Genomic DNA, 26,331 nt, shown 5'->3' with positions numbered 1-26,331 from the left:
TGCAGAAAACATTTTCAAACATCCTCATTGTGTTCATACCACCTGTTTAGGTTGTTCTTATCATCAATCAAAGAACGTGGAAGTGAAAAGTGTACCTGAGTTGGTATTAGGGACAGAGTGGTCAAGGAGATAGATCCCTTTTGTTAGAGTTTCTATCTGGAGAGCATTTTTGAAGATTCGTCCCCTTGCCTTCCGTCCCCTTGACTTCAGGGGGAAGCTATGATTTCAGTTGGGCATTCATTCAGCCATTCATTTATTCAGCTATTGTCTACTGCGCGTCTGCTTTATGCCTGGTATTATTCTGGCAGTGGAAGTACAGCTGTGATCAAAATAGGTAAGGTCCTTGGTCCAGTAGAGACCGAGGAAAATCAGTAAACAAATCAGAAATAAGGTCATTTCAGAGAGCGAAAGTACCGTGAAGACAAAGTAAAGCAGTATGGTAATGATGAGGGGTGGGTACCTAAAGTGGGTGACCCAGGAAGGTCACTTAAAGAAGGTGATATTGGAGTTGAGGTATGAGAGAGGAGAAGGGGCCAGCTAGGTGAATCTCTAGGAATAGAGAATTCAAGACAGAGGAAATGGTAAAAGTGAATCCTAGAAAAGTTAAATAACTTGCTTAAGGCTTAATCACAAGAGAACAGCAAAGCTAGAGCTACATAGCTCTGTTTTTAACAAGTTTATGTTATTTTGGACAGTCTGGATTTCTACAGCTCTCAGTTTATTATCTCCTTGAAGGAATTATTGTGGATAATCCTCACGTGCCACAGATGCTAGGATATATATACTTAGAATGAAGCCCTGGGAGTTTGCATGCTTGGTTTGACCGGAGACATTAATGTCATCCATTGATGACTGCAGAAAGTTCTAGGGTCTTTTTAGCTATCCTTGATTTTTAGGAAATATCAAAAAAGTGTTTTGATTTGCTTTTGAATTCATCATGTTTTAGTAATGTCAAATTATCACTAGAGTATAAAAGTATTATAGCAGTTGTACTAATGTCTATCAAGATCTCCCTCTTGGGCAATCAGCGGCAATCAGTACTAACAGCAAAAGAAGTCAGCCTAGTCTTTCTTTTTCCTGTCCTGTTCTTTCCCTATTCTAATGAATCTGCTCCATTTTGTTCTCTTCTATTGTCATCAGTAAACTTAAAGTAATAACAAATTAAACACATCTGAAATGGCTTTTTTACCGTTGATAAATGGGTAAAAGAGGTTTTACTGGTTTCATTTTTTTAAATGGCTTCATTTTTTAAAAAGTTTCCATTTGTTTTAAGTCAGAATTACTCCATTTCCTTTCAGATAATGAGGTTCCTTTGGTACAACATTAGCCATAAAAGACTTAACATTCAAGTATATGGTGTTTCCTTTATCTCATTTCTGGTCCCTTTCTTCCCCATTTCTTTCTCCACCTGAAGGATCTCAAACTTGAACCACGGGAAGAAGAAGTTATTGAAGGGAATACTAAATCTGTAAGTACTTTTTTCCTAGGTGAAAATGTCATAAATATATACTTTGAAAACATTTAATTTCTTCAAAATTAGTGACTTTCTCAGTGAACATTTGAAATTGTACAAACGCATATTTTATTTTGCATACCTAAGTAGTAGTTTCGAAATTGTGATTTGTGGAAACCTAATGCCTACTTTATAGGGTTTTTATGCAAGTACTTAGCATGTGATATGTGCAGAATGACAATTTTATGCATATGTAAATCAGTGAGTTATTGAATAATTGAATAAATGTGACTGGCAGAGAAGGGCAACATTCAAATTTTATCACGAACATTTTGTCAACCCTCCAAGCCCGAGTGTTCCACCTGAGCTGAAATGTGATGCTATTCAGTATCGTATCTCCAGCTTCTGTCCTAGGGCCAGGCACATTGTAAGTGCTCAGAAAAAAAAAAAATTTTTTATAAGAAAAAAATTGACATTTAGAGAAAAAGGAACATTTATGCTCCTAGGGAAAAGACATCCATCCAGAATGGTGGCAATTTATAGAGATGGAGAGAGAAAAAAGTGGTGCTAATAGACACTCAGACACAAAAAAAGAAATTTATGAGTAAGTTACCTAATTGAAAATATATATCATGATTTGCTATTTTATTTTGAGGCAAATATTTGTAGCACATTCTCTTGGGGGAAAGTGGATCTTTGCATTCACATTTAGTAGAAATTTGGATTTTAAAATCTTGACAACTCACAGAAAATCACTTTTCTTAATACCTTAAAGGTATATTATGTAGATCTTCTAGGAGCCATCACATTTACATGAGACAAAGATAGGCAAACCTTTCATCTCTGTCCCGGGCACTTACTCCGCAGGCACTGCCTGCCTATGTGCCAGAAGGTGAGGCTCACCTTTCTTTCTGCTCCCGCCCATCATTCCAGACTCAAAGCCCAGAGAAGTTTCAAAGGGGAAGCTGTAGAGGGTTCTGAGGAAAGCTTTATAATGATGTTATAATTAGAATCCCATAGATATGAACACTTTCCCCAAAGTAACCTACATATTATGTTCAGGGCTTCTGTTCCTCCAAAGATGGGGTGTGGTCTGTATTAATTCATCAGGCACCCAGAATTCTAAAGGGGTAGGTTTTGTTGGGAAGCAGAATCTTTTTTGAGGAGAGGAAAAGGCTGTTGAGTGCACTTATTAGGAATATTATTCCCAGCGGTCTCTTAGTCACAGGACTGTGACCTCGCAGTCTTACATCTGTCATCAATTAGATTTGCATGTAGGGAAAACTACACTCCAGTCAAGACAACAGAACATAACATTTCTAATGTTGAGAGAGACCATTGTCTATTCTTACATAATTTCCTAACGTGAGACTCTTCTCTCACACTAGCTAAGTGGGAGAAAAATTGTCTAAGGATTGTTGATGGAAGGTGACAGACTGTTCCATTCTCTGGTCCCTGACAGAAGAGAGGCCAACGTCAATTTTAAAAGATTTATCAACCCACACAGCATTACTAATTCAATAGCACATAGAAGTATTTAACAAAGTAGGATTGGGCAAAGTGCAGCAGTCAATATTGTTGAAAAGCAGGAAAGGATATTCCTTAACTATCTTCAGCCACACGTAAAGGTAAAATAATTATGCTCTTTGGGACTACACGTTTAGTAATGAATTGGATAAGTTTGTTTTCTCTCAAAGATACCAATAAGCTACCTGTCATTAAAAGTTGTACTTTATCATTAGTGGTAGTAACGCCTCACCATCGATTCTTATAAAACTTTCTCTACTCGGAACGACAAAAACAAATCTCCACTGTTCACAGCCAGCCCCCAGCGCTGCATGCTCCTCTGGACTCATTTCTCTTGGTGTCCAAAACCAGTTTAAGGCTTCATTGGCTAGAGAGGTGATTTTCCTTTTCCCTTAGTGAATACATGAGAACCTTGAAAAATAAATTCCATACCAGAGAGCAAAGAGTAAATGGTTATGATAGATTTTATTTTTTAAAGCTACTCTTCACTGAGCCTTTGTGACGTGCCAAGTATTGTGTGAAACACACACATCTGTAACTTACTCCATCCTCATCAGAGCCGTAGGAGGTGGTGCAATCAGTAACCCCATTTTGCAGATGGAGAATTAAAGTGTGGAAGGATATCGATAACCTAGCTAGACCCCAGATCCACGCTAGACCTGTACCCCACACTGTAATAGCTCCACTCCAGTGTTTGGTGCATCTTGGGACACTAAAGTGGAGTTGTTTTTTGCCAGTGAGGTTGTGAGCTAACAGACGACTCTTTTTCATGAGATTTTCTACATTAGAGCAGAACAGTCGTATCTGGTAGGCCTATTTAAACATACAGCCAAAGTTCCAAACCCTACTAGCTGCCATATCTAGTTTTCAGGAATGTGAATCATTACATAATGATGAGACTAGGATATGATTTCTTTCTTTCTTCTCCCCCCCCCCCCCCCCCCCCAGTGAGCAGAGTATGAGAAGTAACATCTATTGAGTATCTATCCTGGGCAAGATTTTTACGTACACTATTCCATTTAATCCTCCCCCAAACTTTGTGATATAAGTACCACTGTTCCAATTTCATTCGGTGACTTAGGATGAAAAGAAGTAACTGGTTCAAGGCCACAAAGCTAGTAAAAGTGAAGCCAAGTTTTTTTTTTTTTTAAATATGTGTACTCTTTGCTCTTAAAGGACAAAGGAAAGAGGACAATATGGTGGAGGCAGATGAACGAAAAGATACAGACCTCTACACTTTACGGGACCACCTCAAATCTTTTTTACTGGAATGAATAGTGCATAAATAACATTTATTAAAGAGCTTTTAAAAATGATCACTGGCTGAAAGCAAAACCAGTTCTTGCTTGTTTGCTCCATGAATAACTCAATCACCAGCCAAGTGCCAGGCCGTGGGGGAGGGTCTGGAGATAAAGGGGTAAATATTACAGGTGCTACTGGACAGACCAGAAGGACCTGCAGTGATTCAACAAGGATCTACAGGACACTGTGCTGAGGATTATTATAGAAAACTTCAGATTTGCACAGCAAGGGAACACAATATAACTTAGGAGGCCAGGGAATGCTTTGAGAATGACACAGTATTTAATGTGAAATCAAAAAGAATAAACAGGAATTTGAATATTTATATTCAAATTATATTGATATTTATATATCTCTGATAACATTGAATTGTTCAGATGTTGCACTACAAGGGCAACACTAAGGGGTTATGTAAGAAGATCAGAATGTTCCAAATGATTTGTAAAAAGCATGTTATAAAGACCGCAACCTTCAGAATTCATAATTTTACTCTTGTTATAATAGAATAGGAAACGTACATCAGAGATCTAAGATCCAGGATTGTGACTTTATGACTCATGGAAAACTTGGGAGTAATTTATTATCTTCTGGCTGTCAAGTACTAAGGCAGGGAGTATGAATCACTGAAGGTCAATATGGCTTTTGAAGGGAACCCATCCAGACCACACATCCTGGATCTGGCCAGCTATATTTGCCCACCCAAATCCTTTATGCTTGGTGCAATTGTATGCCTTGCATGGCACTTCCTATCAAACAACTATTGGAAAAAGATGATTTCCTATGTATTTCGTATATTCAAAAGGGTTCTTTTTGGAGTCAATATAATTTTGATCCTATTCCGGTGCTTTTCAAAAACTGTAACTTTTCGGGGCACCTGGGTGGCTCAGTGGGTTAAGGCCTCTGCCTTCCGCTCAGGTCGTGATCCCAGGGTCCTGGGATCGAGCCCCACATCAGGCTCTCTGCTCAGCAGGGAGCCTGCTTCCCTTCCTCTCTCTGCCTGCCTCTCTGCCTACTTGTGATCTCTGTCAAATAAATGAATAAAAAAAATTAAAAAAAAAAGAATTTCAAAAACTGTAACTTTTCTTGAGCACATTATTGTTGTTTATGCCAGAATAGCCTATACAATAGGAGTTTATTGATCTATTTCTCTGCCTTTCTACCCTCATAGAGCCTGTGAATAATAATATTTTGTGAAGTAGATTAATCCTGCCACACAATATCATGTGTCTTGAGGGTTATTGCCAACAAATATGTCAGGAACTCTTAAGACATAGTTTCGCTTTGCAATAGCTATTATGAGATAGAACAAGAGCACACAAGAAAGGCTGTTATTCTGAAGACATGCTTGGAACACAATGGTAAATGTAGTAAATAGAGCTAGAAACATGAGACAAGTTAGTTTTCTTTAAAATATTTCTGTCTCCAGAGATTTTAAAAAAAGCTGAAATTTCTCGAAAAAAAAAATCCAAAAAATTTCAGTAAGGATCTCAGGCTGTGTATTTGACATTAGGGATGTACAGAAATGTCATGAAGATATTAGGACTCCTGTACCAAAGCAAGTTATAAGACTGGCCCAGACCCAAGGGAAAGTATAACAGGATCCACATTTTGATAGAAGAAGCTAAAAAGTCGCATCTTGAAGGGCATGTCTTCAGGAAGTAGTAAAGGATTCTATTCATGGTTGCAATTTAGATCACATAAGATTTGCCTTCAGACTAAAAGAATTATGGTGGAATAGGTAGATATATTTATATAATCTCACTAAGAAAGCCCAGGAGAAATCATCCGAGTCATTGTTAATCACAAATACATGATCAGGAAGTCTCTGTAGATTTTTGTCAAAAGGATACGTCCACAATTATTTTGGCAGAGATTAACTTAAACTCTTAGTTACTGATACTAAAGCCAGGTCCTGAGAGAGTGGTACAGGAGGCTGATTGTTCATTACATAATCTTAGGAGATAGTTAGAGGCTTATATCTACTGATTCTTGATCTCTGATCCTAAAGGGAAATAAAACAAAGCTCAATTAAAATTACCTAACTCATTAAGGTGACTGGGTTAGACCCAAATGATGAATGATTCCAATATAATAAAAGATTTTTTTCCTTGCCCAGGAAAACAGGCCATGCAAGGATTCAGGGATACATTCTCCTCTCAAGTGTGGCTCTGCCATTCCTAAGGCAGGTCATTCTGGCAACAGAAAAGGGGAGGAGAACATGGAGAGGCTTTACATCCCTCTTGAAAGTCTTGGCCCAAAAGCAATGTGCAGCACTTCTGCTTGTGCTCTGTTGGTGGAAACTCATCACTTGGTTACACCTAACTCCAAAGGGTGATAGACTACGTACTCTGTGCCTAGGAAAAAGAGGAAATGGATTTGGGGAAAATGGTTTGGAGTTTCTGCCACAGTGAGCCTTCTGATTATCAAATATTCATTCTTATCACATATATAGAACATATAGACTCCTTCACAAGGGAGACCACCCTAAGTCTCCTCCAGTTACTGCTTCTAGCTCAAAGTCTGGCATTCCTGGGTGAGAATCAGTCCTCCCTGTAAGATCAAGATGTGGTCCCTTGTAGTCTGACACAGTTACGAATAAAGAAGTAAGTTATCTCCCCTTACCACATCCCCAAAACACACAGATAAATATACAATGATAAAACTGGGCCAGGAGAAATGTCATAAAAAACTGTAATTCAGGAAAGGCATGACTAGGAAGCATACAGCACTTACGGGTTCATTGCAACAATGAATTCATGCTGGGAAACTATTTGTCAGTGAAGGAAGTTCTGTGATTAGACACTGGATCCCCATTCTGGGAGGAGCTCTCTTGTCCATTGTTGTTTTGAGAGTTTCTTTTTGGTTCTTTTTCCTCCATGACCACATTGGAAATAGCTTATCAAAGAGTATTGCCTTTTTTAGGGGTTATGCAGTATTAATAGCCTGCTTCCTGCTCATCTGAGTTTGGAGGCCCAAATATATTACCTTAAGGCTTACACAATCGAAGGATTTTGAGACTGGGATGAAGATTTTAGCTATTTGACAATACAGTTCTTTCAAGAATTTAATAGACTTCTGGTCGATTTACATATAGATAATTTCATGTGCTAGGATCAATACCTAAAATTATTCCATAGACATAGTTCTCAAACCTTGTTGATTTCTTGGGGCACCAGGGTGGCTCAGTCAGTTATTAAGTGTCTACCTTTCACTCAGGTCATGATCCCCGGGTCCTCGAATCGATCCCCACATTGGGATCCCTGCTCAGTGGGGAGTCTGCTTCTCCCTTTCCTTTCCAATCATGCTGTCTCTGTCTCTGTCTCTCTCAGATAAATAAATAAAATCTTAAAAAAAAAAAATCCACAAAACAACCTTGTTGGTTTCTTTTCTACACCTCATGAAGGTAAGGATTCTGTCTTAATTCGTCACTGTATACCCAGAATCCGGCACCTACCATTTACCTGTAGAAAAACAAAGTAGGCACTATTGTTGGATATATAAAGTGCCTGTTACGATATCTATGATTTAACTGTTCTCCAACAACAGTAGCTATTAACATGAAGTGAGAAATTCATTGGAGAGGAGACACAAACCAGAGGCTTAATTCTGGCTCTACCACTATGCAGCTGGGTAATATTGTACAAGTTATTTTTCTCATATTCTAAATTTTCCTTACATTGTTGTTGTTTTGCATTTTTATAATTCACTCCCAGTCTTTACTTTTTTTTTCTCTCGCACTTCTGTGGTTCTTAACCCTTGATGGAGGAAAGGCTTAATCTTGAGATCGAAGTGCCATGAGAAGCCCATAGGCAGATCTATAGGAAAGTCTTCAAACTACAAGTGCTATAAACATAATAGGATTTGTTATAAGAAGCAATTGGCATCTAGCCCAGTGCGATCCATTAAACACAAGCTCCGACTGATGCCATGAGATTTTGAGCAGGGCCTATGGTATGTGATCAGTGGTTAATGTACTTTTGGAACTGCAACACTGATCACACATTTTTTGAAGTTTGGTTGTTTGTAATTTTACACGTTTAATATCACGAAATATTTAAGGTGAAGCTGGAGCTGTCCAGGGTGTAGAGTAGGACTACTTTGTAAAAATGATCATAGGCAACTCATCCCAGCCTGGGCTGCACATTGAAGTCACTTGGGGGTGGGGGGTGAGGGTTGTATAAATACTAGTGCTTGGACCCCACTTCTAGAGATTCTAACGTAAGTGCAATTTTGAAACCTCCCCAGGGCTTCTAATTGAGAACCATTGTTTTTAAAAGGGAAGTGTATCCTCGGGAGATACTGTCTTTACCACCTTCTACTAGAGGCAAGGAAGGTATCCTGCCTGTATTAGAGTTTTTATAGAATGTATTCCTTGGATTAGTCATGGTCTCCCTTTTGGTCATATTTTTAGATAAGAATAATTTGCTTTGTTGTGGGGGATGGGTACAGGGGGTCAGCTGAAGCAAGGTTCCCTGGCAGCCAGGCTGTAACCCTTGCCTCTTCCTCGGCAGCACATCATGCTTGTCCAGCGTCAGATGTCTGTGATAGAAGAGGACTTGGAAGAATTCCAGCTCGCGCTGAAACACTATGTGGAGAGCGCGTCCTCCCAGAGTGGGTGTTTGCGGTAAGCGCTCCTGCAGGGTCCTTAGGCAAAGGCGGGGTCTGGAAGACAGGCATTTGAGAATCCTCTTGTGTTTGTGTTGATGCATTTTACAGACTTTGATTGGGTATTTTCTCTTTTTTCCTTGGACTCTGTGGATTTGATCACTGAGGGCACCAAGGGAAATAAAACGGTGAGAACAATTTGAAGAGGGGAGTTTCACATTGACTGGCATCTCCCCTTCTGCATCCAGGCAGGCCCACACTGATTTAAAATCATCTCTGATAGATGAACACCAAGTCCAGTGCGTCTAGCTCTGATTGGTCCCTTGGCAGCTTGCCCTATAGCCTGATAATCATTTCAGCCGTTAGGAATTTGCACAGTGTCTGAAGTCGTGATTGCAGACCTTGGTCATAAAAAAGAATAATAGTAAAAAACTCTTCCCATAGCCACCCAGCTCAGGCTTCGATTATCTTAGGCTACTGAAATTTATGAACTATTCCTTATTTTTGGTTTCTCCACTCCAGGTCATCCAGTGAGCAGTTACTAGAATAATTTTACGGAAACAATTGTAGAATTCCCTTCATCAGGAACTGCAGTAACTCTGAGGGTCTTAACCAAATGCTAGATATTTCTCTGACTCTACGCTTATCCTCCTCCAGAATGCACAGCACTGCTACCGTTGGTTCTCTCTCCCTGAGCAGCAGTGCCCAGCTGCCCATTGTCTTTGCAGCATCACCTGTGCCTTAGACCTGGCCACTCTGCTCCTCAGAAATGTATGCCCAGCAGATAGCTTTCTGCCAAGCACACGTTCTGCCTCAAGTCCAAAGCCCAGCCCCAAACTCACCTGCTTCTGGAAAACTACAACCAAAATCTACCCCTACCTTGGGGTTTGTTCAAACTGCATTTCATAATGCTCTTCGAATACCGCTTTAGCACATGTACACGTGTGTGTGTACACACACAGACACACACACAGAAATGCATGTTTTATGTCTCTACATGCTTTGGTGTTATTCCTGGTAATTATATTTTATTTATACCCCAGCAGAATAGCTCCCCAGTTAAGAAGTCTGGCTCTGGAGTTAAACATGGGATTGTATTCATTTTGTAATTTGGGAGAAGATCTTTACAGGCTCTAAGGCTCTGTTCCTCATTAAGAACTTCCTAAGACACCAAGAGGGCTGCAAGGATTAACTGAGTGCCCAGCACCCTGAGGCCCAGAAAACATGCGTGGGGGTTACTATCCCTTCATCATCTGGCTGGCTGACCTCTGACCCCCTCTCTAGAGCTGCAGGGGACTTGCTCAGTGCTGTTCCTGTTCGACCGCTCACGATCTTCCAGTCGTGCCTTTGTAACAGAAACACAGGAAAATGCTGTTTCCTTTGTTGTTGTTGCTGTTGTTGTTATTCTTCACAACAAACTCAGAAGAGCTCAGATCGAAACCATTTTAGCTCAGTGATGTGGGGATCTGTCAAAGTGCTAGTCTATGTAGTTTTAAAAGCCTATTCATCTGAAACTGGAATTGAATGCTTGGAAAACGCAAAAAGAGTGCGTGCATGCACACGTGTGTGCGTGTGTGTGTGTACACACCATCCGCAGTAGGAACTAAAGAAAGTAGAGCACAATACTAACCAAAGAAGTAGGGACATAAGGAAGATAAAGTCTGGTTTGGTGTATCACGATCTCCAGGAATGGATTAGACTTGCTACATTTATAAATAAGGCACAAAGTTTGATTATTTCTTAAGGTTCAGAGATAGTGCTTTAATGTGTGCCCGGAAAAGGGCCCGAAGCCACGTGGCCAGCCCGGGGTGAGGGAAGCAGCAGGGGAGAGCCGCTGAGGAGACCCATCTGTGCCGCCCGCTGAGGACTGTTCTCTCAGCGGCCACGGAAAATTGCTCCCAGGGCGCCAGCTGTGAAGAACAGGGAGGCAAAGAATCCTCTTCCTGTGAGATAAGTTGAGATGCTCGTCTCTCCTTTTCCTTTGCGAGACTGCTTTGTTTTTTAAGGACTCTTCATTCCCTGCTTGCTGATTTTTCTACTGATTTCTTTCTTTTATCGGAATTATCAAAAAGTAGACTTCGTCAGAGGGAATGCGCATCCGAGAATCAGTCCACATGGCTAGAAACCATGTGAAATGCAAGTTATGCCGTCCTGCCTGTCTAAATTCAGTTCATCGGGTCGTTTGCTTCTCCGTCAGTTGATGAGCCCTCAGCTGGGCCGCTCATACTGTTAGTCGCGCACCATCGACTTGATCTTGGCTGATAAAGTAAAACTCAGAATGATCAAGTTTGCGGTTTCTTCTCCTCCCCTGATGTCAGGCTCAGCTTCACCGTGGCTAGACAAGAAATGCTGCCATAAAGCAAAGCAGAAATTACTTTGTCTGACTCGGCAGTTGGCATCCATTTTCTTATTTGATCTTCACTGCAGTCATCTGAAGTATGTATCCCGTCCACTGAAGGAGGGAATAGGCTCAGATGCATTAAACATCTTGCCCCAGCGTGTCTGACTCCAAAACCCACAGTTAATCCTTGCCAGTCCTTGGTCATCCTTGAATTAAAGTTTCCTGGACTTTCTGTGGTTAACCAGAGGTAGACTGGACAAGATCCCTCCTGTTCCAATTATAAGGTCTTAGTTTCTTAAATTCAGACAATTAAATTAGAGAGGTTTTTGCCCTGCAGGTATTGGGCCACCAGACTCAGTGGTTTAGAGGCTGTTGGAGTCCTTGTCAGAGTACTCGTCAACTGAGTTTCCGAATGAGCTGTTAGCGGAAAAGCCACTTAAGTCATATGACCCATTTCTCACACACACACATACGTATGCACACACACACACACACACACACAGAGAGATAACCTTTTTCTTAGTTATTTTAAAGATTTGTTAGAGAGAGAGCAAGTGGGGGGAGGAGCAGAGGCAGAGAATCTTCCGGTAGACTCTCTGCTGAGCGTGGAGCCCTAGGTGGGGCTCAGTCTCATGACCAACCCATGAAATCATGACCTGAGCAAACAAGAGTCGGTCACTTAACTGAGCCCATCAGGTGCCCCAAGTTTTGCTTATTTTATAATCGTGACAGTTTATCAATCTCTGTGGGGAAGTACTATTTGAATATATGTGGTGTACACTGTATATTCCTAGAATCTTGCTTGATGCCAGAAAAAGTGAGAAAAGGTTCTGCTTTCAAGGATCTTAAGAATCCATTTGGGAATGTAGGTTACTCATTCACAGCCTAAAATTTCACAGCTGTTAAAGAGAATAAAATGATTTCTGAAGTCACCCTTAGATATGAGTTCTAGAATTCATATGTGTCCTAAGCTCTATGTCTCTATGTCAAGGACCTAAGGAACATGGATGTAGAATTGTATTATAAGACTTGACCCAAACTGAATGTAAGAAGAAAAAAAAAAAAAAAAAAAACTTGACCCTGAGACTTTACCATGGCTATAGAAACATCTGTAAAAATTAATGATAACTTGTGGCATACTGACCATGAATCATTTATCAGCATTTTTGTGCAGGTGAAATAAATTGGTGGCTGGAGCTTGATGTGGAGAAATGAGGTGGGGACTCCCTCCTGACGTGCCTTTTCTCCAGTGGCTACTTTCTATGAGTTAAAGTCAGGCATATGGGGAAAGGAGGAAGCCAAGAAGAAGAGGGTCTTGTGTAACTTATCTTCAACCCTAACTATTCCTGAGCCACATCACTTCCCCCTAGAAACTATTTCACTGCCCCTTTCCAGCAACTGGGAATTTTCAAGGTCTCCCAAAGCTCAGGGCAGAAGCTCTTAGTGACTACCTACAGGGACAGCTTAGCCAAAGAATTCTTGCTTCCGCCAGTGAGTGGTAAGTGTCACAGGAAGCCTGAACACATCAAGAAGGAAGATTGAAGCACGTTAGCAGCAGCTCAGAACATGTTCTATGTGATTCAAAGTCTGTAGATAATTGAAAGCTAATCATTCAAGCCCTAAGCCCTTTCGACAGAAATATTGCTGACACAGTTTTTTCATAATTAACCTTTTCTTAGTGTCATCATTGCATACATATTGTTATCTGTATTGTACAGTCTTAAACAACCATGTCCTTAAATGTCATTGCTATGTATCAGATTCCCTCTTAGCTGAAAGCACCCAGTCTGTAGAACAATTCTGATGAGCATTTTCACCCATGTCCCTTTGAGCCAAAATCTGCATTGCTCTGCCGTCTGGCTCTCCACCAAATAGATGGCCTGTGGTCAGAAAGAAAGAGAAAAGAGCAATACCAACAAGCCCTCCTCTTACGTCTGAGCCTCGGGATCCAAGCATTTCCCAGAAGCCCTTGCTTCCCAGGGAACATTCCCGGAATCTCATTGGCCCAGCTGAAGTCACAGGGTCATTCCTGACTCCAGGGGAGGTGAGGAAAACAGGATCCAACAGAAAAGAGTGAGATGGTGATAACTGTCTCAGTCCAGTGCTGATAGGTACATTGGATGTACTGTGAACTCAACAGTGGCAGGGTTCTGTTAAGAAAGAGGTGAGTAATAGTTGGGGCAACAGATGGTGTCTGCTGTATCACCCCCAGAATCGCTGTGAAGGTGAAACTACTTAATCCATGTAAAGTGCTTAGACCAGGGTCTGGAACAGAGCCATACGTGTTAGCAACTGTCACCATCGCTGCTAGCACATATAATAATATAACAATTATCATCATTATTATTGGCCTGCTGTTTTACATTGTTTTCACAAATATGTCTTTTTCCTTCAGTGTCCCCCCTACCCCCGGTCTTGTTTTCTCTCCAGTTCCTTTTACTTCTGTCATGCTTGCTGTCATGCTTCTCAATTTTAACACCATTTAAGACTTAGCCTTTTATAAACTGCTCATTCCTCAGAAGTGCCACTTTCTTCTGGGCTACTGAGCTAACAGCTAAATTAAACACACAGAATTTGCCAAGGACTGGGCTAAGCTTTCTACCTGAAACACTTTCATCCTCACTGTACTGTTATTGTCACCATTTTGCAGGTGAGGAAGCTGAGGTAAGTAATGGGCCCAGAGTGACAAAGCTGCTAAGTTGTAGAGAAGGGTAGGTCTGCTGGGCGCTCTACTCAAACCACTATCTGATCCCACTGATGCTTCCTTCAGTCCTTAAAAGCTTGAGAATGATTTTAGAATTTTTTGAATTTCTTACCATCTTATGGATGTCCAGAAAAATGGGAGGCCCAGATTGCAAGATAAGTTGGTTTTTAATGTAATAAATAATATAAATGAGTCAGTTTAGAGCAGGGAGTTCTTGAAGAGCCTAAAATGCTAAGCTGGGTATTTTAAACTTTATCTTAAAAAAAATGATTGTGGGTTCAGATTTGTCCATTACATTGTCAAATTATTTTTGGAGATTATAGATTCTTTGAGACTATCATGGAAACTATGGATTTTCTTCCCAGAAAAAAATAGACATGACCATCAATTTGCAGCTTATTTCCAGGGTTTCCAGAACACACACACCCTCCGCCCCACCCCCGCCAAGAGGTCTTTCATAGACTCCTAGATTTAGAAGATCCCTGATTTCGTTTCCCATCCAATTCCTTTGATTCTCTTATAAATCTTTTCCTAGGAAACCTGAAATTGAGCCAACAGCGTTTGCTACATCATACCTTAATTAAGCAAGCTAGGTAAACAACTATGAAAAACTTTATTTACAGGCAGAGCTGAAGGAAGAAAGTATTAAAATTTCTGTGTGTTGTTACCACCACCTGCTGGTCACAGTTAGGAAAAGCCTAAACTACATTTAGTTTGACTTTACACTGATACATTCTTTATTCTCTTTTATGAGACTGAATTCTTTATTCTCTTTTAAATCTGTATCCTTGTTATTAGTTTATACTCTCATTTTTATTTCTAATCCGAATATAATGTAAAACTTTAGACTGAACAAGCTGGACCTGTGGCATTTTTTGTTTTATTTTTAATTTTAATTCAGGTACTACCCATGGTATTTGTCTTTCTCTGAATTATTTTGCTTGCCATTATATTCTTTAAACCCAACCGTGTTGTTACAAAAGGCAAGATTCTATTCTTTTTATGGCTGAGTAATATTGCATTGTGTGAGTGCGTGTACACACACACGTGTGTGTACTACATCTTTATCCATTCATCTGTTGATGGACACTTGCACTGCTTCCATTTTTTTAGCTATTGTAAATAATGCTGCAATAAACATAAAGGCGCACATATCATTTTGAATTAATGTTTTTGTATTCTTTGGGTGAATACCCAGTAGTGGAATTACTGGATCACATGGTAATTCTATTTTTAATTTTTAGGAGACTCTCCGTACTGTTTTCCACAGTTGCTGCTTCAGTTTGCATTCCCAGCAACAGTGAGCAATGGTTCCCTTTTCTCCATATCCACACCAACTCTTGTTTCTTGTGTTTTTTATTTTAGCCATTGTCGCAGGTGTGAGGTAATATCTCATTACAGGTTTTGATTAGCATTTCCCTGAGGATTAGAGATGTTGACCATTTTTTCATGTGTCTGTTTATGTCTTCTGCCCATTTTTTAATTAAATTATTTGTGGGGTTTTTGTATTGAGTTGTGTAAGTTTTTTATATGTTGTGGATATTAACCCTTTATTAGATAGGTCATTTGCAGTTATTTCTTCCATTCCATAGGGTGCCTTTTTCTTGGTTGTTAGCTGTGCAGAAGCTTTTTATTTTAATGTAGTCCTAAGAATTTATTTTTACTTTTGTTTCCCTCACCTCAGGAGACATACCTAGAAAAATGTTGCTTAGGCTGATGTCAGAGAACTTACTGCCTGTGCTCTCTTCTAGGATTTTTATTGTTACAGGCCTCATACTGAGATCCTTAATCCATTTTGAGTTTGTTTTTTGTGTATGGTGTAAGAAAGTGGTCCAGTTTGCACGTGGCTGGCCAGTTTTCCCTGTACCATTTGTTGAAGAGATTGTCTTTTTCCCAATGCATATTCTTGCCTCCTTTAATTCATTGACCATATAATCATGGTGGGTTTATTTCTGGGTTGTCTTTTCTGTCCCATTGATCTATGTGTGTATTTTTGAGCCAGTACCATACTGCTTTGATTCCGATAGGTTTGTAGTATAACTTGAAATCTGAGATTGTGGTATCTCCAGCTTTGCTTTTTTTCAAGATTGCTTTGGCTATTCAGAGTCTTTTGTGGTTCCACGTAAATTTAGGATTATTTGTTCTAGCTCTGTGAAAAATGCTATTGGTATTTTTACAGGGATTGTATTAAATTTGCAGATTGCTTTGGGTAATATGGCCATTTTAACAGTATTGATGTGCTCAATCCATGAGTGTGGAATGTCTTCCCGTTTGTTTGCGCCTTAAATTTCTTTCATCAGTGTTTTAGCTTTCAGAGTAGAGGTCTTTTACCTGCTTGGTTAAGTTTACTCCTAGGTATTTTATTTTTCATGTAAATGGGATTGGTTTCTAAATTTTTCTTTTTGCTACTTCATTATTAGTGTATAGAAATGCAACAGATTTCTCTGTACTGATTTTTTGCCCTGTGGTGACCTTACTAAATTCATTTATCAGTTCTAGCAGTTTTCTGGTGGAGTGTTTAGGGTTTTCTACAAATAGTATCCTGCCATCTGCAAATAGTGAAAGTCTTACTCCTTCCTTACTGATGTGGATGCTTTTCATTCCTTTTTGTTGTCTGATTGTTGTGGCTAGGACTTCCAGTACTATTATGCTGAATAAAAGTGGTGAAAGTGGATGTCTTTTTCTTGTTCCTGATCTTAGGGGAAGACTCTCAGTTTTCCCCCATTGAGTATGATGTTCTCTGTGAGTTTTTCATATATGTTGAGGTATGTTCCCTCTAAACCTACTTTGTTGAGGGTTTTTTTTTTTTTTATCATGAATGGATGTTGTCCTTTGCCAAATGCTTTTTCTACATTTATTGAAATGATTATATAGTTTTTACCCTTTCTCTTAGTGGTCTATCACACGGATTTCTGAAATTTGGAACCTCCCTTGCATCCAAAAAATAAATGCCACTCAATTGGGGTGAAAGATTTTTTTAATATATTGTTGGATTCCATTTGTTAATATTTTGTTGAGGAATTTTGCATCTCTGTTCTTCAGAGATACTGGCTTGTAGTTCTCTTTTATTCCCTTTTATTACAGTATCTTTATCTGATTTCAGTATCAGGGTAATGCTGGCCTTATAGAATGAATTTGGAAGCTTTGCTTCCTCTTCTGTTTTTTTGGAATAGTTTGAGAAGGATAGGTATTAACTCTTATTAAATATTTGGTAGAATTCACCTGTGAAACCATCTGGTCCTGGACTTTTGTCAGAATTTTTTGATTAGTGATGCAATTTCATTACTAGTAATCAGATTGCTTAAATTTTGTTTTGTTCTACTTCAGTTTTGGGAAGTTATATGTTTCTAGGAATTTATGCATTTATCCTAGGTTGTCTAATATGTTGGCATATAATTGCTCATAACATACTCTTATTTGTATTTCTGTGGTATTGGTTGTTATTCTCCTCTTTCATTTCTGATTTTATTTGGGTCCTCTCCCTCCCTCCCTCCCTCCCTCTCTCTCTTTTTTATGAGTTCTGGTTAAAGGTTTATCAATTATGTTGATCTTTTCAAAGAAACAGCTCCTAGTTTGATATGTTCTATTGATTTTTTTTTTAGTTTCTCTTTTGTTTATTTCTACTTTAATATTTCCTCCTTTTACTGGTTTGGGATTTTATTCTTTTCCTAGCTCTTTTAGGAGATGTTTCTTCCTTCTTGAGGCAGACCTATATTGCTATAAACCTCCCTGTTAGAACCATTTTTGCTGTATCCAAAAGATTTGGACCATTGCATTTTCATTTTAATTTGTCTCCATGAATTTTTAAAGTTCCTCTTTGATTTTGTGGTTGACCCATTGATTGTTAGTAGCATGTTATTAAATCTCCATGTATTTGTGCTCTTTCCAGGTTTTTTTCTTGAGGTTGATTTCTAGTTTCATAACATTCTGTTCAAAAAGATGCATGATATGAAGTCCAACCTTTTTACTTCATTGAGGCTTATTTTGTGGCCTAACATGTGATCTATTTTGGAAAATGTTCCATGTGCCCTTGACAAGACTGTGTATTCTGCTGTTTTAGGATGGACTGTTCTGAATATATCTCTTAGATGCTTCTGTTCCAGTGTGTCATTCAAAGCCACTGTTTCCTTATTTATTTGATAGATCATTGGATGATCTATCCATTGTTGTAAGTGGGTGCTAAAGTCCCCTACTATTATTGTATTACTCTTGATTACTTCATGTTTGTTAATCACTGTTTTATGTATGTGAGTGCTTCCATGTTGGGTGCATAAATATTTACAATTGTTGTATCTTATTGTTGGATTATTCCCTTTATGATTATGTGGTGTCCTTTTCTTTCTTAGAATTTTCATTTTAAAATCCATTTTGCAGGATGTAAGTATTCATGCCGCAGCTTTCTTTTCATGTCTTTTGCGTGATATTTTTCCATCCCATCACTTTCAATATGTAAGTGTCTTTAGGTCTGAAATGCATCTCTTACGGGCAACATGTAGATGGGTCTTGGTTTTTTTTTGTTTTTTGGGGGGGGGGGTGTTTTGTTTTTTTTTAAAGATTTTATTTATTTACTCGACAGAGATCACAAGTAGGGGGAGAAGCAAGCAGAGAGAGAGAAGAGGAAGCAGGTTCCCCGCTGAGCAGAGAGCCCGATGCGGGGCTTGATCCCAAGACCCTGGGATCATGACCTGAGCTGAAGGCAGAGGCTTTAACCCACTGAGCCACTCAGGCGCCCCGGGTCTTGTTTTTTTAATCCATTCTGTCACCCTATGTCTTTTGATTAGAGCATTTAATCCATTTACATTCTAAATAATTATTGATAGATACAAACTGACTTTTTATTACTTGTTTTATGTTCATTTTTGTAGATTTTCTATTTCTTCTTGCTCTTTTCTTGTGATTAGTTAGCTTTCTTTGGTGATATACTTGGATTCCTTTCTCTATATTTTTTGCTTATCTATTATATATATTTTTTTATTTATGGCTTTCATTTTGTATATAACATCTTTTTAACCTAGGAGTCTATGCTAAGTTGATGTTTGCTTCAGTTTGAACTCATTCTTTACTCCTGTTCCTCTAAATTTTAGGTATATGATGCCAGCTTTATATCCTTGTATTTTGTGAGTCTTTTGACCAATTTTTATATATGTACTTAATTTTACTCTTTTGTGCTTCCTACTTTTCTTATTCCTACTTATGTTCTTTGCTTTTCACTCAGAGTCCCCTTTAACATTTCTTGTAGGGCTGGTTTATTGGTGATGAATTTAACTTTTGTCTGGGAAACTCTTCATCTCTCCTACTATTCTGAATGACAGCCTTGCTGGATAGAGTATTCCTGGTTGCAGATTCTTCTATTTCAGCGTTTTTTAAAATTTTTTAAAATTTTTTAAATAAACATGTAATGTATTTTTAGCCCCAGGGGTACAGGTCTGTGAATCGCCAGGTTCACACACTTCACAGCACTCACCATAGCACATACCCTCCCCAATGTCCATAACCAACCACCCTCTCCCGACCCCCTCCCCCCAGCAACCCTCAGTTTGTTATTGTGAGATTAAGAGTCTCTTAAGGTTTGTCTCCCTCCTGATCCCATCTTGTTTCATTTATTCTTTTCCTACCCCCCAAATCCTCCACATTGCATCTCCACTTCCTCATATCAGGGAGATCATATGATAGTTGTCTTTCTCTGACTGACTTATTTCGCTAAGCATAATACCCTCTAGTTCCATCCACGTCGTCACAAATGGCAAGATTTCGTTTTTTTGATGGCTGCATAGTATTCCATTATATATATATATATACCACATCTTCTTTACCATTCATCTGTTGATGGACATCTAGGTTCTTTCCATAGTTTGGCTATTGTGGACATTGCTGCTATAAACATTCGGGTGCACGTGCCCCTTTGGATCACTACGTTTGTATCTTTAGTGTAAATATCCAGTAGTGCAATTGCTGGGTCATAGGGTAGCTCTATTTTCAACTTTTTGAAGAACCTCCACACTGTTTTCCAAAGTGGTCGCACCAGCTTGCATTCCCACCAACAGTGTAGAAGGGTTCCCCTCTCTCCGCATCCTCGCCAGCATCTGTCATTTCCTGACTTGTTAATTTTAGCCATTCTGACTGGTGTGAGGTGGTATCTTATTGTGGTTCTGATTTGTATTTCCCTGATGCCAAGTGATGTGGAGAATTTTTTCATGTGTCTGTTGACCATCAGGATGTCTTCTTTGCAGAAATGTCTGTTCATGTCCTCTGCCATTTCTTGATTGGATTATTTGTTCTTTGGGTGCTGAGTTTGCTAAGCTCTTTATAGATTTTGGATACTAGCCCTTTATCTGATGTGTCATTTGCAAATATCTTCTCCTATTCTGTCAGTTGTCTTTTGATTTTGTTACCTGTTTCCTTTGCTGTACAAAAGCTTTTGATCTTGATGCAGTCCCAGTAGTTCATTTTTGCCCTTGCTTCTGTTGCCTTTGGAGATGTTCCTAGGAAGAAGTTGCTGTGGCTGAGGTCGAAGAGGTTGCTGCCTGCGTTCTCCTCAAGGATTTTGATGGATTCCTTTCTCACATTGAGGTCCTTCATCCATTTTGAGTCTATTTTCATGTGTGGTGTAAGGAAATGGTCCATTTTCATTTTTCTGCATGTGACTGTCCAATTTTCCCAACACCATTTGGTGAAGAGGCTGTCTTTATTCCATTGGACATTCCTTCCTGCTTTGTCGAAGATTAGTTGACCAAGGAGTTGAGGGTCTATTTCTGGGCTCTCTATTCTGTTCCATTGATCTATGTGTCTGTTTTTGTGCCAGTACCATACTGTCTTGATGATGACAGCTTTGTAATAGAGCTGGAAGTCTGGAATTGTGATGCCACCGACTTTGGCTTTCTTTTTCAATATTCCTTTGGCTATTCGAGGTCTTTTCTGGTTCCATATTAATTTTAGGATTATTTGTTCCATTTCTTTGAAAAAAATGGATGGGATTTTGATAGGGATTGCATTAAATGTGTAGATTGCTTTAGGTAGAATAGACATTTTCACAATATTTGTTCTTCCAATCCATGAGCATGGAACATTTTTCCATTTCTTTGTGTCTTCCTCAATTTCTTTCATGAGTACCTTATAGTTTTCTGAGTATAGATTCTTTGCCTATTTGGTTAGGTTTATTCCTAGGTATCTTATGGTTTGGGGTGCAATTGTAAATGGGATGGACTCCTTAATTTCTCTTTCTTCTGTCTTGTTGTTGGTGTAAAGAAATGCAACTGATTTCTGTGCATTGATTTTATATCCTGACAATTTACTGAATTCCTGTACAAGTTCTAGCAGTTTTGGAGTGGAGCCTTTTGGGTTTTCCACATATAGTATCATATCATCTGCAAAGAGTGATAGTTTGACTTCTTTGCCGATTTGGATGCCCTTAATTTCTTTTTGTTGTCTGATTGCTGAGGCTAGGACTTCTAGTACTATGTTGAACAGCAGTGGTGATAACGGACATCCCTGCCGTGTTCCTGACTTTAGCGGAAAAGCTTTCAGTTTTTCTCCATTGAGAATGATATTTGCAGTGGGTGTTTCATAGATGGCTTTGATAATATTGAGGTATGTGCCCTCTATCCCTACACGTTGAAGAGTTTTGATCAGGAAGGGATGCTGTACTTTGTCAAATGCTTTTTCAGCATCTGTTGAGAGTATCATATGGTTCTTGTTCTTTCTTTTTATTAACGTATTGTATCACATTGATGGATTTGCGGATGTTGAACCAACCTTGCAGCCCCGGGATAAAGCCCACTTGGTCGTGGTGAATAATCCTTTTAATGTACTGTTGGATCCTATTGGCCAGTATTTTGGTGAGAATTTTCGCATCTGTGTTCATCAAGGATATTGGTCTGTAATTCTCTTTTTTGATGGGATCCTTGTCTGGTTTTGGGATCAAGGTGATGCTGGCCTCATAAAATGAGTTTGGAAGTTTTCCTTCCATTTCTATTTTTTGGAACAGTTTCAGGAGAATAGGAATTAGTTCTTCTTTAAATGTTTGGTAGAATTCCCCTGGGAAGCCGTCTGGCCCTGGGCTTTTGTTCATTTGGAGATTTTTGATGACTGTTTCAATCTCCTTACTGGTTATGGGTCTGTTCAGGTTTTCTATTTCTTCCTGGTTCAGTTGTGGTAGTTTATATGTCTCTAGGAATGCATCCATTTCTTCCATATTGTCAAATTTGTTGGTGTAGAGTTGCTCATAGTATGTTCTTATAATTGTATTTCTTTGGTGTTGGTTGTGATCTCTCCTCTTTCATTCATGATTTTATTTATTTGGGTCCTTTCTCTTTTGTTTTTGGTAAGTCTGGCCAGGGGTTTATCAATCTTATTATTTCAAAGAACCAGCTCCTCATTTCATTGATTTGTTCTATTGTTTTTTTGGTTTCTATTGCATTGATTTCTGCTCTGATCTTTATGATTTCTCTTCTCCTGCTGGGTTTAGGCTTTCTTTGTTCTTTCTCCAGCTCCTTTAGGTGTAGGGTTAGGTTGTGTATTTGAGACCTTTGTTGTTTCTTGAGAAAGGCTTGTACCGCTATATATTTTCCTCTCAGGACTGCCTTTGCTGTGTCCCACAGATTTTGAACCGTTGTGTTTTCATTATCATTTGTTTCCATGAATTTTTTCAATTCTTCTTTAATTTCCTGGTTAACCCATTCATTCTTTAGAAGGATGCTATTTAGTCTCCATGTATTTGGGTTTTTTCCAACTTTCCTCTTGTGATTGAGTTCTAGTTCAGAGCATTGTGCTCTGAAAATACACAGGGAGTGATCCCAATCTTTTGATACCAGTTGAGACCTGATTTATGACCCAGGATGTGGTCTATTCTGGAGAATGTACCATGTGCACTAGAGAAGAATGTGTATTCTGTTATTTTGGGATGGAATGTTCTGAATAGATCTGTGATGTCCATCTGGTCCAGTGTGTTATTTAAGGCCTTTATTTCCTTGTGATCTTTTGCTTGGATGATCTGTCCATTTCAGTGAGGGGAGTGTTAAAGTCCCTTACTATTATTGTATTATTGTCGATGTATTTCTTTGATTTTGTTATTAATTGGTTTATGTAGTTGGCTGCTGCCATGTTAAGGGCATAGATATTTAAGATTGTTAGGTCTTCTTGTTGGACAGACCCTTTGAGTAGGATATAGTGTCCTTCCTCATCTCTTATTATAGTCTTTGGCTTAAAATCTAATTGATCTGATGATATAAGGATTGCCACCCCAGCTTTCTTCTGATGTCCATTAGCATGGTAAGTTGTTTTCCATCCCCTCACTTTAAATCTGGAGGTGTCTTCGGGTCTAAAATGAGTTTCTTGTAGGCAGCATATTGATGGGTTTTGTTTTTTTTTATCCATTCTGATACTCTGTGTCATTTGATTGGGGCATTTAGCCCATTTACATTCAGGGTAACTATTGAGAGATATGCGTTTAGTGCATTGTATTGCATGTAAGGTGACTGTTACTGTATATTGTCTCTGTTCCTTTCTGGTCTACTACTTTCAGGGTCTCTCTTTGCTTAGAGGACCCCTTTCAATATTTCCTGTAGCGCTGGTTTGCTGTTTGCAAATTCTTTCAGTTTTTGTTTGTCCTGGAAGCTTTTTATCTCTCCTATTTTCAATGATAGCCTAGCTGGATATAGTATTCTTGGTTGCATGTTTTTCTTATTTAATGCTCTGAATATATCATGCCAGTTCTTTCTGGCCTGCCAGGTCTCTGTGGATAAGTCCACTGCCAATCTAATATTTTTACCCTTGTATGTTACAGACTTCTTTTCCCGGGCTGCTTTCAGGATTTTCTCTGTGTTGCTAAGACTTGTAAATTTTACTATTAGGTGACAGGGTGTGGACCTATTCTTTTTGATTTTGAGGGGAATTCTCTGCACCTCCTGGATTTTGATGTTTGTTCCCTTTGCCATATTAGGGAAATTCTCTCCAATAATTCTCTCCAATATACCTTCTGCTCCCCTCTCTCTTTCTTCTTCTTCTGGAATCCCAATTATTCTAATGTTGTGTCGTCTTATGGTGTCACTTATCTCTTGAATTCTCCCCTCGTGGTCCAGTAGCTGTTTGTCTCTCTTTTGCTCAGCTTCTTTATTCTCTGTCATTTGGTCTTCTATGTCACTAATTCTTTCTTCTGCCTCATTTATCCTAGCAGTAAGAGCCTCCATTTTTGATTGCACCTCATTAATAGCTTTTTTTTATTTCAACTTAGTTAGATTTTAGTTCTTTTATTTCTCCAGGGCTTTTATCTCTTCAGAGAGGGTTTCTCTAATATCTTCCATGCCTTTTTTGAGCCCAGCTAGAACCTTGAGAATCGTCATTCTGAACTCTAGATCTGACATATTACCAATGTCTGTATTGATTAGGTCCCTAGCCTTCGGTACTGCCTCTTGTTCTTTTTTTTGTGGTGAGTTTTTTTGCCTTGTCATTTTGTCCAGATAAGAATATATGAAGGAGCAAATAGAATACTAAAAGGGTGGCAAAGACCCCAGGAAAATGTGCTTTAACCAAATCAGAAGAGACCCCAAATCGTGGGAGGGAGAAAGGGGATAAAAAGATGTTCAGGAAAAAAAAAAAAAGAAAACAAATAAAGAAAAAATATAAAAAAGAAAAAGAAAAAATATATATTAGACTGGTGACCAGAACAGGGTCACCCACTTAATTTTGGGAGTATTTTGGTCTCTTAGAAGAAACTACCTCCCAAAATTTTAAAGAATGAAAAACATATATAAGGGTAAACACAATGAAGGGATGGAATATACCTATAAAGATGGAAAAAAATTGTTTTAATTTCTAAAAAAGGAGTTGATAAGGTAAGTTGGTTGGGAGAATAAAGAAAAAGAAAGTGGATAGAATTTGCTTGGGCTGTAGACTAGAACAAGCCCGCAGCTAGATTTAGGGTATATTTTGATCTATTAGAAGAAGTTTTACCCCAAATTTTTTAGAAGAAAAAACCCTATGTGTATACAAAAAATAAAGTTAAATACAATGAAGGATAAAATATAATAAGGTTCAAAAAAGAGTATTATTTTTTTTATGAAAGATATTGTTAAGATGAACTAGTTAAAAAACGTTAAAAGAGGAAAGGGTTAAAGTTAAAAAAAAAATTTAGCAGAAGAAAAAAAATTAAAAAAAAATTAACTGCAAGACTAAAGAATCATGGGGAGAAAGCCATGAATTCCATGCTTTGCTTTCTCCTCCTCTGGAATTCTGTTCTCCTTGGTAAGTGAACTTGGTCTTGGCTGGATTTCTTGTTGATCTTCTGGGGGAGGGGCCTGTTGTAGTGATTCTCAAGTGGGAATTTTTGCCGAAGGCGGAATTGCACCGCCCTTACCAGGGGCCTGGCTAAGTAATCCGCTCGGGTTCGCTTTCGGGAGCTTTTGTCTCCTGAACGCTTTCCGAAGAGTTCCGGAGGACGGGAATGAAAATGGCGGCCTCCTAGTCTCCGGCCCAGAGGAGCCGAGAGCTCGGGGTCCCTCTCCTCAGTGCACCCTCAGGGAAAAGAGCCCAACCACTCATGTCTCCTTGGCCTCTGGCTGCGCTCGGAGCTCACCCAGCCTGTGACTGGTTCAAGGTAACCCCGAACTGAGAGCTCACTCCTCGGCTCTGTCTCTGCAGCCGGCTTCCCCGGTCTAATACCTGCGAGCTCTGCGACACTCAGACACCCCCCCACCCCCAATCCTTCTGTGATCCCGCGGGACCTGGGGCCATGCTGACCCTGCATGGTCTTCACCCCGGTTTAGCTTCTGGAGCGATGTCCCTCAGTGGAGCAGACTTTTAAAAGTCCTGATTTTGTGCTCCGTTGCTCCGCCGCTTGCCAGGAGCCGGCCCCTCCCCCCGCGGTCTATCTTCCTGTCGCTTTGGATTCACTTCTCCGCCAGTCCTACCTTTCAGAAAGTGGTCAATTTTCTGTTTCTAGAATTGTTGTTCTTCTTCTCTTCGATCTCCTGTTGGATTTGTAGGTGTTTGCAATGGTTTGATAAACTATCTAGCTGATCTCCTGCTACTTGATGTCGTCTCAGCCTGCTACTTCTTCGCCATCTTCTGTAATCCTTCTATTTCAGCATTTTGAGTGTATCACACCACTCCTTTCCGGCCTGCAACCTTTTTGCTGAAAAATCAGCTGATAGCCTTGTGTGGTTTCTTGCTTTTAAAATCTCTCTATTTTTTGCCATTTTAATTATTATGTGTCGTGGTATGGACTTTCTTGAGTTGATTTCACTAGGGTCTTTCTGTGCTTTTTGGATCTAGATGTCTGTTTCCTTCTCTAGACTCAGGAAGTTTTCAGTTATTTATTCAAATAAATTTTCTGCCCTGCTTTCACTCTTCTCCTTTTGAGATCCCTATAATGTGAATGTTAGTACACTTGATGGTGTTGCTAAG

General features: G+C 39.3%; 1 protein-coding gene across 1 annotated transcript in view; it reads left to right on the top strand.

The window, feature by feature from the left end:
- NECAB1 (N-terminal EF-hand calcium binding protein 1) overlaps positions 1-26,331 on the top strand; it is a 187,207-nt gene that overhangs the window by 152,087 nt on the left and 8,789 nt on the right. Inside the window, exons 9-10 of the mRNA XM_080802579.1 lie at positions 1,415-1,468; positions 8,794-8,906. Of these exons, the coding sequence (XP_080658705.1) occupies positions 1,415-1,468; positions 8,794-8,906 (167 nt within the window). The remainder of the gene's footprint in view (positions 1-1,414; positions 1,469-8,793; positions 8,907-26,331) is intronic.

The sequence above is a fragment of the Martes martes genome, assembly GCF_963455335.1.
Source record: "Martes martes genome assembly, chromosome: 4".
Lineage (NCBI taxonomy): Eukaryota > Metazoa > Chordata > Mammalia > Carnivora > Mustelidae > Martes > Martes martes.
This window is presented reverse-complemented; position numbering and strand designations above follow the sequence as displayed.